Source organism: Cervus elaphus, chromosome 12, assembly GCF_910594005.1.
Source record: "Cervus elaphus chromosome 12, mCerEla1.1, whole genome shotgun sequence".
NCBI classification, from domain to species: Eukaryota; Metazoa; Chordata; class Mammalia; order Artiodactyla; family Cervidae; genus Cervus; species Cervus elaphus.
In genome coordinates this window covers 87,396,581-87,409,450 of record NC_057826.1, presented here as the reverse complement: position 1 = coordinate 87,409,450, position 12,870 = coordinate 87,396,581, and the positions used below count along the sequence as shown (strand labels likewise).

Genomic DNA, 12,870 nt, shown 5'->3' with positions numbered 1-12,870 from the left:
ACTCAAAACATTTATAACAGTCACACAAAATAAGTTAGGGCACTATAGACATACTGTATGACTTACTTTATCTACACAATCATCAAAAAACGCCAGGCTTGCATCTTTATCACTGACGAAAGAACATTCCTCAATGAAACGAATAAACATTTGTGTTTTGGTCATCATGTTATAGAATTTCTGATGTGACCGGTCCCGACTTCTTAAGAAAGCTGTTCAACATAAATTTGCAATGTTGGTATATATAATACATTCATAGGTTCAGGGAATTTTTGAGCTAGCAGGAACTAGATCAAACATGTCATCTATACCCTCCACACTCTACCGTTTTGCAGAAAAAGAAACAGACTCCTGAAGGAGACATGACCTGACAAAGATAGCAATAGGAAAGGAACCGGAAACTATTCCTGTGAAAGGAATCTTTTAAACCCCCAACCCAGGGGCTCCTGTGCTTGCCCAACACTGCTTGGCCCCCCTGAAAGCTGAAAGCATCAGTCCCTTACCACCCCTGTGGCACAACAGAGCACAGTGGCGCTTTTCAAACAGTCTCTTCTGTATGTTTTGCTACTGGGGTTGTACTTAATGTGCCTGAGAAATAACTAATTCTAGGGAAATGGATTACCAACTGAGTTGACAGACACATGCTCCTGAAATAGACAAGTATATTTTAATAAATACGAGCTACTAACCCAGAAAGCAATCATCACAAAGTTAAGCTCAATAACACGAAAGCTGCAGTACTATATAATCACTTACCTTGTAGAGCGAAAAGAGAAGTTGCATCTGTGGCTGTCTCAGATGGGGCTTGTGTTATTGGTCTTAAGTATGATCTATAACCTTTTAAAATAGAGGCCATGAAACACAAAAATGCCTCTTGGATTTCCAAATCTATCATGTGCAACCTCTTTCCAGAATTAAAGTCATAATCATTCATGGCTAAGTCCATAAGTCCATCATCTCTTGGTCTCTGCTGTACTGTGAAGAAATACAGTGTTAATGTTTTCTCCAGAACTGCCAAAACTAAGGTTCATAATGGTACAATTATAAATCTGTTGCATATGATTCAAGTCATTATGCTGTATACCTTAAACTCACACAGTCCTGTATATCAATTATATCTCAATAAATTTGAAAGAAAAATAATGTGTTGAGTTCTCGAAAGAGCTCAAGCTACTTCAACCATTGTTTACATAACCCCTTAACATACAGTAAAACTTGAAATTGGTCTAAGGACAGTAGCAATGCTCAATGTTAATTTCCCGATTTTCATGGTGATTGCACACAGTAGTGATGTAGGAGAATGTACCAGTTGGTAGGAAATATACATTCCATTTGGAGACGATGGGGATATCTATTCTCAAAAAGTCAAAGGAACAATGTTTGTGATTGCTTCAAAATGTAAAAACGTTTTAAAATATGAGGAACAATAAATCTCTTAGGAAGTTTTGTGACATTCTTATTGTCTAAGAAAGCAAAAAAGAAAATGGGCACTGGAATGGAAGACCTAGGTTTTAATCTTAGCTTCATCCTTATTAACTGTATGATATCAGACAAGCTACCTCCCTCAAATTTATTATCTCCATATTTGTAAAAACAAAAGAATGTATGTGAAAGTTCTCTGAAGCTGTAAAGTGATATATAATCCTGAATAATATCAGTATTTTTTAAGCCTGTAATTTTAAGCTTTAGATTCTGCCCTTCTGTAGAGCTGGATGGGCTATTTCACTTATTTTAATTATGCTTGAATACTGCCATAAAAGCTACTGGACTTCTCAGCTATTCAAAAGAAGTGCATGAACTTTTAGAAAGCAGTTAAGTGAGTAGCTTAAATAAAATTCCATATGCAATTTATTTGCTCCATAGGATACAATTTTTTTCTACTTGATGTCATTTTTTTTCATATCCCAATACTTGGAGCCACTTTTGAATTATCTACTTGTTGTAAGGTTTACTTTGTAAACACTGTCTTTTCCTATGTCTACTTCCAACAATATTATAGGTAACCTTGAACTCTTGAGGATGCAGGCCTCCTCCCATGTTTATATTTCACTTAATACATAAATGAGAACCTCAAATATCGCTACATATTACTGACTACTTTTCATACAACAGCATCAAATTATGAACCCTGAATGGACTGTTGTTATTAAATAATAAGAAGCTTAGATAAATTGAAGGCTTAATTCCTTTTATCAGTAATTCTGGATCACTATCAAGATACTCTTATGTAAGCTTTGAACTGAAATACACCAGTCAATTTTCACTTTAATTTCTGAACGCTTTTGGCAAACCTGTTTTCAAATTATTTGAGGTAGGCCACAGCATTAAGATCTACCAAAGGTGAAAAGCATATGACCATGCTCCAACCCCATGGAAATCATCAGCATTTTCTAATGTAATTTAAACCATCTGTCTCAGACTTTCAAAACTAACTTTCTATTTTATGTACAAAGAAAACACATAAATAGAAACCATATTTCTATTTTTCCATAGTATTTGAAAATAATCACCTTAACCTCTTTTTAAATTCTATTATGATATAAACTTCATAAAATCTCCCATTCGGTTTCTAAAAACTTGCTTTAATGCTCATTCTAAAAAATTTTCTTTTAGATAAAAACTATCCTTTAACAAGCAAGGCAAATTAATTGGAGACCTTTCTTCAGATTAAATTACTTCCTTTAATTAAATTATACACTTACATTTTGCCAGTTGCTGATGCAAATTATTCAGTGTGTTCATCAGATTTTTACATGGTTTCTTTGGAAGTATCTTCCAGGCTACATTTTTCTTGTCACCAGTTCTGAGATTAAATGATAACAATAATATATTTGTCAGATTAACATGGGGAGAGGTGGGGCAGGTATATATCTGTTATTCATAAAAAGGGGAAAAGAGAAAACACACTGAATAAAAATAAAGCATACAGAATATTCTTGTTAACAGGAGAAAAATACCACAGGTGTAAAATGGACTGCTTAATGTTGTAAAATTAATTTATTTGAGGGTAGAACTTTGTATTAAATATAGCTCAAAAACATATACTTATGTTGATACTGAGTCAATTCCACTTGCGCTGGAATCATGCAAATTACTCTAAAATTTAATGTGGTGGTCATCAGATCCCCCAAAGGAGGAAATGGCAACCGACTCCAGTATTCTTGCCTGGAAAATCCCATGGGCAGAGGAGACTGGTGGGCTATAGTCCACAGGGCCACCAAGAGTCGGGCATGACTGAACGTACACACATGCACACATTACCCTTAAGCTCATTTAGAGTCTTTAGACACTTAAATATTGGGGAAATCCTACTATTAGAAGTTTTTTTTTTTTTCTTATAGACTCTAAGACAAAGCACTCTAGAATACATTCAGTGAACTTATGATCCATAAACCTTATCAAAATACTTTGACATATTCAATATTTAGTTTCTTAGTTCTCTAAAAAAATAAGTAAAACTTAGTTTCTTTCAGAAAAGAAATAATCTATAATGTTAGATTATATGAAAGAAGTATAACATCCCAAAATACTTTCATAACTATAAAAGAAGATATCTGACAGTGATATCTTTGTTTCTTTTTTTTTTTTTTTTATATCTTTGTTTCTATGATGAATTCCAGTAATCTCCTTTATCACAAATATTACCACACAGTTGCTCTCTACACTATAGATGGAATAGAAAAAGAAAAGAGCATGGTGATAAAACATGGTAAAGCTTTTGGACTTAACTATAACTTTGTTGACTCCATTCTCTATTTATCAAAACTTTTTACTATTTCAAAAGCAATAAATACTCATTTTAGGAAACTTGAAAAAACGTAGAGAAAAAGGAGAACAAAAGTAAATCACTTATGTTCTAACCACCAAACTCAACAACATGGTGCAGGTGTTAAATGGAACATGCTGAACTTTTTTTTTTAATGTTCCCTAAATTTCCCACAGAACAAAAAGGGCAAATAAAACTCTACAAACTAAACAAAGAAAAAACGAGTGGATGGGAAAGCTTAAGCTGACAAAGAACTGTCTTGGAATCTACTCTATCTTTCCACAATGAGAAAAAAAATACAGACAGGGCAGGGTCAAACTGCAGATGTCCTGCTGTGAGATTTTATTTCATTTATAGTGTGACCAGGACTATGCAACCCTGTATTAAAGTGAGAACACAGTGTACAAATACTTGGCATTATTTTCTTGCTGAAAGTTTCAAACACAGCACTCCCACTGTGCCTGAGCATCCACTGTGTGTCCCTTGCTAGATTATTAGCAATTTAAGAGAAAGGAGTGTATTTGGTTTGTCTTTTTATTCCCGGTGCCTAGCAAAAAAAAGTGTGTGTGTGTCGGGGGAAGGACACTTGAGATGTCTGTAGCATAAACAAACAATGAACAATATTTTGGTATCATTTCATTACATCGAATTACTATTATTTACTCACATGATTTTCCTCCTTTTGCCCTTGATAGCATCACTCTAAAACTTAGTTGAGGAGAAGCGCTTTATCTAGTACCTAAGTTTGAATCTATGACAACTTTTTGCATTTTTATTCATGGTGAGTTCCATTTATAAGATTACTAGTACAGAATTAGTTAGCCAGTAATTCGTAGCAGAAGTACTAGTTATGGAGTCAAACCATGATGTTTTCAAAATCAGTTCTGAGAGGATAAGTTATGTGCCTTTTGATAAATTACTTATAAATCTAAGTTTTGGTTTTCTTATCTGTCTGGCAGAGTGCTTAGTAAAAACTACCTCACAAAATACAGAGAATAATAAGAGATACCTTAGGCTATGCATACAGTTTTATGGCTAGTACATTATCAGATATTAACTTCCCTTTGGAAACTTCTTGACATTCATAACATGTTCTTTATGTATTTATGAGTCAGAGAAGGGGGAAGGAAACAACAAATTTCATATTCAGAATTTTTCTTTCAAATTTCAGGTTGAGGTTCCAGAAATTCAGGAGGAAGGAAAGTGGAAAGTGATCAGTTCACTGGTTTAGTCCTCCCATAGGTTTGGAAGGGTGATAAAACCAAGAAGAAAGACCACTGATGAGTGCAAACAACTCATGTTTTTTTGATTTTTTTAACTCATTAGTGATCAAAACAAAAAGTTAAAATAAGAAAAAATTATTTTAATAAAGTATAAAAAGAAGGAAAACATAATTTATTACTATAATAAATACAGTATACACTTATTTACCACACGGCATTTCAATTTTTAAAAACATTATGTCATGTAACATTTAACAACTGGCCAAAAAAAAGAGATGCTACTTTAATATTTGAAGAATTAAACTGTAAAAGGGCTTTGGGGCTTTACTAACAGGGTAACTCGCAGTTATTTTAAGTATGTCCTGTGGATGCAAGGTGGTATTGCATCAATTTCCTCTTCCCTGAAGAGCTTAAGTATGATTAAACTGAAAATAAAGGACACAAGAGAAAATACTGAATTAAAGAAAAGCTATATAGTTACAGTAGGTACAACTTAAATATTATTTCAATAAAGAGAGAAAATTATAGAATCCTTATATTCCTTACATAAATTTCTAAGGCATAAGATTATAATATCTCTTAACTATTTAAACATCTGAGGATTAAAACCTTCTCCAGTACACTAAATCCATCTCATCAAAGTATAGTAAGAACTGATTCAAAGATGGTAAAAACCCCAAATATTAAAAAAAATATAGCTCAACAGAATTCTAGTTATAATCACAAAATATACCAAAAAAAAAAAAGGCTACAAAGTTGCAAATTACAGAATGTAGAATCACTGAAACAAACTTACTGAGAAATGGTGTTGGTATCTAGGTCAACACAACTGACATCTGGTGGAGGGTCATAGAGATCAAAGTATCTTGAATCAATTCCTACTATGAATGGACATGGTGCACTCAAGACATCTGCTAAAGCCAGTGGGCAGAGAGGAACATAGGGGCATGGCCAGTGGAAAGGGAAAATCATCTTGGATAAAAGATAAGAGAATATTTAGCTGTTTTAACATTGAAGCATAATTCATTGGCAACATAGAAAATTGTCTTTTAAATATTTATACCTAAAGTAGTTTAATACTTGTTAAATAATTACAATTAGTGTTAATGGTCAGAAGATTAAAATTCATTACACTCTGAATTTTAGTTAAGCATTGAAATAACTTTAAATTATATGAATAATTAGGCTTAAAATGAAACTCATCACCAAGAAGAAACTGTGATACTCACAGATACTAATGCTTCTGTCACACTGGTAAGCACAGAAGGCCGTAAGGAATGAATGAGAATCTTATGTTCTGTTACTGCAAACACCAGGAGTGTCACAGCATTTTCAGGGCCTAAATTCTGGAGCAGTGTTGAAAACTTGCCACCACTGTACATCCAAACAAAGATATATAATTTAAAAAATAGAGATCCAAACATCTCATTATACAAAATAATTTTTTAAAGTTTATGAGTAGGGTAGGGTTACAGTTCACATTATATATTCAACTTTAAACATGACTGTTGCTCTTTTGTAGGGAAAACGCTGCATCAGAAACACACTGTGAAAATAATGAAGTTTTATGAGGTTCTGAAGTCATCCACATCTTCTGCCTTGTATTAAATATGGAAAATGCAAAGTTATCCACTTTCTTTTTTGTATAAAATGATCTGCCATGTAGATAATGTTCAAATAAAGAATTCAATGTATATACAAAAGGTTGTTATATGATTCCACTTATACAAGTGTCCAGGACAGGCACATTTGTAGAGAGAGAAGTAGATAAGCAGTTGCCTAGGGCTGGGGAGGGTGTCTGTGTGTTTGTACATGTAGGGATGGTAGAGGTAAGGGAGGGTAACTGCTAAAAGATACAGGTGTTTTTTGAGCTATGAAAATGTTCTGAAATTGATTATAGTCATAGTTGCAGAACACTGTGCATATATTCATTGAATTGTACAATTTAACTAGGTGAACTGTATGGTATGTGAGTTATATACCAATAAAGACATTACCAAAAAAAAAGTCTCTTGGTAGTCTCAGTATTTCTAGTTTATTCTCAGTTCAAACAAAGGTTAAGAAAACACTGGTCACTCTGGGCCAAGACCTGGTGATGAAATAATCTGCAATTCTTACAAAATTAACGTCAAAGATGGCAGCTGTTCTCCCTTAGGTACGTGCCACCAAATCACTTAATTATATTGTAACTACTTCCCTGCTAGAAAAAGTACATGGCTAATTAAATATCAAGAAATAATACTTTAGAAAAAACATATTTCATAATCTCTGAACTTTTAATGTGGTGAAATACATTATTCTATTCCATGGGCTAGTATTTATAAGTAACTTTTTATTTGGGGGTTAATTTTAAAATGAATATTTTTCAGAGGATATTTAAAGCTGAAAAATAATCATTTTCATAAACTATAGACATATGTACTCATTTATGCATTAACAGTTGTACATACTTGATCATAGTTAAGTGGATATGCAAAAATACCAAACATTACTGTAAAAGTTTTTCTTTGTTCTTCAAGAACTTTAACCTAAATTTTTTTTTTTTAACCTAAATTTTAAGTAAAAGAAATTTAAATAAGAAACAATTAGGTGAGAAATATTTCCATCAACATTTACAATTCTCCCTAGGAAAGAGAGAAAATACTTGAATGCTATTTTAGCTTACACTAAACATTTAGAGAAACACAATGAAGATTTACTTGCCTCAGTGGAAGAGGTGAAGAAACAGGCTGACTGAGGATCAGATTATCATGTGGTGATAACTGAAAATAGATATGAAATAAAGTATTTCAAATATAAAAAATAACTTTAAAACACCACCTTCCAGTAAAAAAATTTCACACACATACATATAGATGATGCCCATAAAGTTTCAATATTCCCATTCACCAGTTATAGGAATAGTCTAAATCACTTACTAAGACCCTAAAAAATATGTCCTGATGACTGACCTAAGTACTAATTCTTCTTACTCTAAACCATATTCTTCTATTCCTCAACATTTCCCTGATGCCATTTTAACAAACCTGTATTGAAAGAATAAACTGTTCATTTAATATCATAAAACCAGGGTTAGCTAATCTATGGCCTCAGGGCAAATACACAGATCACCTGCTTTTATAAATAAAGTCTCATCAAAACAGCCATACACAGTTGTTTACATGTTACGTAGAGCTGCTTTTGTACAATGAAAGCAGAGCTGAGCAGTTTTCAGAGAGACAATACAGCCTGTAAAGTTTGAAATATTTACTGTTTGGTCCTCAATAGAAAAAACTTGCCAACTTCAGCTATAAGTCTTTTATGTGTATGCAACCTGAGTGTGCTGTATTCTGGCACTAAATATCAAGAAGTAACTTGGGTGCTCGCTTCGGCAGCACATATACTAAAATTGGAACGATACAGAGAAGATTAGCATGGCCCCTGCGCAAGTATGACACGCAAATTCGTGAAGCGTTCCATATTTTAAAAAAAAAAAAAAAAAAGAAGTAACTTGGGATGATATGTAGATGTGCAGACTATTTACAACGCTTATCAAAATGATATTTTTCTAGACACTTTATCTGTATCAATATATTAATGCAATTAATCTACATTTTAAATTTTATGCATATTTACACAAATATTAAATATCTATTTATAAATAATTTCTAATTTTGAATGATACTCCACTAAGGGTTGTGATAAATACAATAAGGCACATACAGTGATAATACATGAAAAAATTTTCTCAAGATCACTTCAAAAATTATGCTTAAAAAAACAACTTACATATCGAGAGTATAAACAAAAAAGAAACATAAACAAAAAAGGAAAGATAAAGTCAACTGGGAAAAGAGATGGGGGAAATAATTTATGTTCACTTTAAACTTCCTGTCACAAGGATGTGAGCAATTCTTCCTGCAATTAGGAAAACACACAACTTTTTCTTTCATCTATTCTAATACACTTAACTTAGGGAATAAGTGCCAAAGGCAAAACTTTTCAATACCAAGAATAAACTTAGGGAAAACAGTCCCTTTTTATGTGTTCAAAATGTCTACTGCTGTCTACTTCGTCAAGTCTACAACCCTTTATCTAAGAGGAAACATTAGATGTTGGCTGGGAGGCAGTTAATAAAATCATAAGGGTCCAAACTCCAGCATGAAGCAGCATCTGGTTCTCTTTTGATTCCATTTGATGTTTGTTTCCTCTTATAAAACTGTTATACTTAGGTTACATTTTGACAGAGTCCATAATCATTCAATAGAGCACTTACATCAAGAAAATCTTACCTGAACTAGAATCCGTGGTCTCTGAGGAGATGGAAAAGGAACTTTATGCATAAAATGAGAAATATGCCTTAAAAACAAAAAACAAACAAACAAAAACCTAATTGATTCCAAAGAGAATACAATATGCTATAAAGGTCAACATGTCACCACAAGTTCATGTTGAGTCAAGAGCTCTGTGTACTGATAATTTCGAAATCCCTGCTACCACAAAAACAAGTGAACAAACAACCAAAACATTTGTATCATTTAAGTTGCTTCTGTATAAACCCACCCAATAAATTTCCATATTAATATTCTCTCATATCCAGTAATAATTGTGTTATTAATGTCTCAAAAGCCATTTTAAGTTCTACCTTATATGGACATTACCAAAGAAGCTAATTCTTGCACTGCAAAACTTATTTTTAGTCAATTGCTCATATTTTAAAAATGAAGCAAGCATTGAGTATTTCAGAAAAATGGAGTTTAACTATTTCTAAAATAAGAACAGTATACTTCCAATTAACAAGTTAAAAATTCTATTGCTGATTTTTTTGGCTTTTTCCCCAGAAGAAGACAGATAAAGAGATAGATTGATGGGTTTTGTTTTGAACACCGTGGAAAAGGAAAAAGGAAACAATAGTAAACAATCCATTTTAAAGAGTGAGTTATTTTATTTCTATATTACTTTTAAACTATTTCCAAATCACCTTGGCTGCAGAACTGAGATAATTTCATCTGGATAGAAAACATCAGAAGAGCATGGAATCTAAAATATCTAAAGTGAAAGTGAAAATGTTAGTTGCTCGGTCGTGCTCAATCCTTTGCGACCCCATGGACTGTAGCCCTCCAGGCTTCCCTGTCCATGGGATTTCTCAGGCAGGAATACTGGAATGGGTTGCCATTTCCTTCTCCAGGGGATCTTCCCAACCCAGGGATCGAATTCAGGTTTCCCGAGCCACCAGGGAAGCCCAAAATATCTACATTCAGTTCAGTTGCTCAGTAGTGTCCCACTCTTTGAGACTCCATGGACTGCAGCACACCAGGCCTCCGCATATCTAAAATGATATCTAAATGATATCTATGATATCTAAAAATAGTAAGGAATATAATAAGCCCAGATTATATGTAAAATAAGAATCACAAAACCTATAAAAAAAAAATTCCAGTTAGGATCTCCAAACTTCACAAGATACCAAAAAATGAAACATTTATGTCATTTGTTAGAAATAAAATTATCTAAAATAACAAAACTGTAGATATAATTGGAGCTTTCCAGATGGCTCAGTGGTAAAGAGTCTGCCTGCCAATGCAAGTGATGTGGGTCGGGAAGACGACCTGGAGGAAGAAATGGCAACCCTACTCCAGTATTCTTGCCTGGGAAATCCCATGGACAGAGTAGCCTAGCAGGTCACATTCCATGGGGTTGCTGAGAGTCAGACACACTAAGCAACTGAATACAAATACACACATAGTTATAGTAAGAGAAATATTACCTAATTGAATCAACCAAATCTTTTTTTCTCTTGAAAAATTTAGTTTCCAAATAAAATCCATTCAATTACCAGTACAAATATACCATACATAGTGGAAAGAGCTGCCAAATTTTGACCCGAGAAGGCTGCTAACTTACTTCTCAATTGGAAGGACATGAGGCCCAGAGATGGAATAACGATATAGAAAAGTCAAAAACTTCCTGAATGCATCAAAAAAAGGCCAGTGAGAGAGAAGACAGATGCATTTATTAGTGTGAATTGTCTTGGAACTATCAGACTTCTCATTTGCTGATGATGCTAAACCCAGAAGAAATCTCTGTTTTTCTGTGAGATCCTCAGAGTATGGTTCATAAAACTGAATAGCAGCACCATAGACCTGGAAAACATAATACATGTGATAAATATGCCTTATATCATTTACTCAAATCACATCATTAGTTAAATATTTAATGGATGAGCTATTATGAGCCATTATATGTCTATGAGCCAGGCAAGGTGCCAGGTACCAGAAACAGTGGTGAAGAGACATTGCTCTTGCTTTCTTAAAGTACATTAAATTTTAACATTGATGATGACAGCAGCAAAACTACACAGTGCAACTGTCAGGTTCCCTTATTTATTATTGGAAAACAGTATGTTTAATTAAATTTGTTTTATAAAGAGTGAAAACAATTGTGTTGATATTCTCTATAAGAAAATGACTGAAAACAATGGGTTGGCCAGAAAGTTCATTTGGGTTTTTCTGTAAGATGCTATTGAAAAATCCAAACAGACTTTTTGGCCCACCTAATAATTATTTAGTAGAGAGCAGGACAGAATTTTAGATAAGGAAATACAAATTTCAACTTCAAACAATTCACTGAATTCTCTAGACCTCAGTTTCCCAATATATAAAATGAAGATATTACACTAGAAGATTATCAAAGTCCATTTCAACGATAATAGGCTATGGTTCTAAACAGCACTGCATATTTAATAAAGTCTTAGTATTACTTTAAAACTTTTGTAACACAGAAAATTAAGCAATGCAGGATCACCACTTGATAATGAAAAAAATCTTTCGCCATATTCACAAGAAAAGCATTTGGGTATGTAAGACAGAATGAAAATTTTCTTTTTCTATGTCTCCGGATATAGTTATTTTAACAAAGTGAAAGAGGCGCATATAATAGATCCAATTTAACCAGTTATTGTTTCCATTGTTCCTGCATATAAAACTTAAGACTTGAAAATGTACAAGAAAACTGCAGATATCATTTGTTAAACAGAGTACCTTTTCAGCTGAGGCTCCAGTTAACACAAACGTAGAAAATACAGGGAGGGGGTATTTGCTATTTGATGGCCAACATTCAATAGTTGCACCCATTGGTAAACAAAACAGGGGAACAGATTCTGGGAGTGAGAATGACTCATAATCTTCTTGAGGGTATCTACAAATTAGACCTATAAAAACAATAATAAATATTAGCTCATCATCTCTTGAATTTAGCAGCTTATAATTTGAATGATACTAAAATGCTTTGTTCTTTAACACATCTGGAAGACTAAAACACTATATATGTTCACCAAGTAATTCTGAATGCTTTAATAGGATTCAAGTGGATTTTAATCCTTAAACTAGTCATATTAACTACTTAATATTTATCAAGTTTCATCCACAAAGGCTAGTAAGGCAAACAGGAAAAGACCATTCCCTGTAGCTCAGACAGTAAAGAACCTGCCTGCAATGCAGGAGACCTGGGTGGGGAAGATTCCCTGAAGAAGGGAATGGCAGCCCACTCTAGTATTCTTGCCTTGGAAAATCTCATGGACCGAGGAGCCTGGTGGGCTACAGTCCACGGGGTCGCCAAGAGTCAGACATGACTGAGCGACCAAGCACACACAAAGAAACACACACAAGTACACACACACTTCCCCCCCCAAAACTCAGACTTCCCTGGTGGCTCAGATGGTGAAGCATCTGACTACAATGCGGGAGACCCTGGATCCCTGGGTTGGGAAGATCCCCTGGAGAAGGAAATGACAACCCACTCCAGTACTCTTGCCTGGAAAATCCCATGGACGGAGGAGTATGGTAGCTACAGTCCATGGGGTCGCAAAGAGTCAGACACAACTGAGCGACTTCACTTTCTTTC

At 33.9% G+C, this 12,870-nt stretch overlaps 1 protein-coding gene and 1 non-coding gene across 7 annotated transcripts in view; one reads left to right on the top strand and one right to left on the bottom strand.

Moving 5' to 3' along the window:
• Positions 1–12,870, bottom strand: part of DENND4A (DENN domain containing 4A) — a 119,490-nt gene that overhangs the window by 50,143 nt on the left and 56,477 nt on the right. For all 6 annotated transcript variants that reach the window (XM_043919870.1, XM_043919873.1, XM_043919872.1 and 3 more), the window contains 9 exons: positions 12,009–12,178; positions 10,873–11,111; positions 9,261–9,327; positions 7,693–7,751; positions 6,219–6,363; positions 5,786–5,961; positions 2,703–2,803; positions 757–975; positions 67–212 (listed from right to left, as the gene is read on the bottom strand). In XM_043919870.1, the coding sequence (XP_043775805.1) occupies positions 67–212; positions 757–975; positions 2,703–2,803; positions 5,786–5,961; positions 6,219–6,363; positions 7,693–7,751; positions 9,261–9,327; positions 10,873–11,111; positions 12,009–12,178 (1,322 nt within the window). The remainder of the gene's footprint in view (positions 1–66; positions 213–756; positions 976–2,702; positions 2,804–5,785; positions 5,962–6,218; positions 6,364–7,692; positions 7,752–9,260; positions 9,328–10,872; positions 11,112–12,008; positions 12,179–12,870) is intronic.
• Positions 8,348–8,454, top strand: LOC122705947. Its single transcript, XR_006344217.1, has one exon. It is a non-coding gene; the product is annotated as a U6 spliceosomal RNA (small nuclear RNA).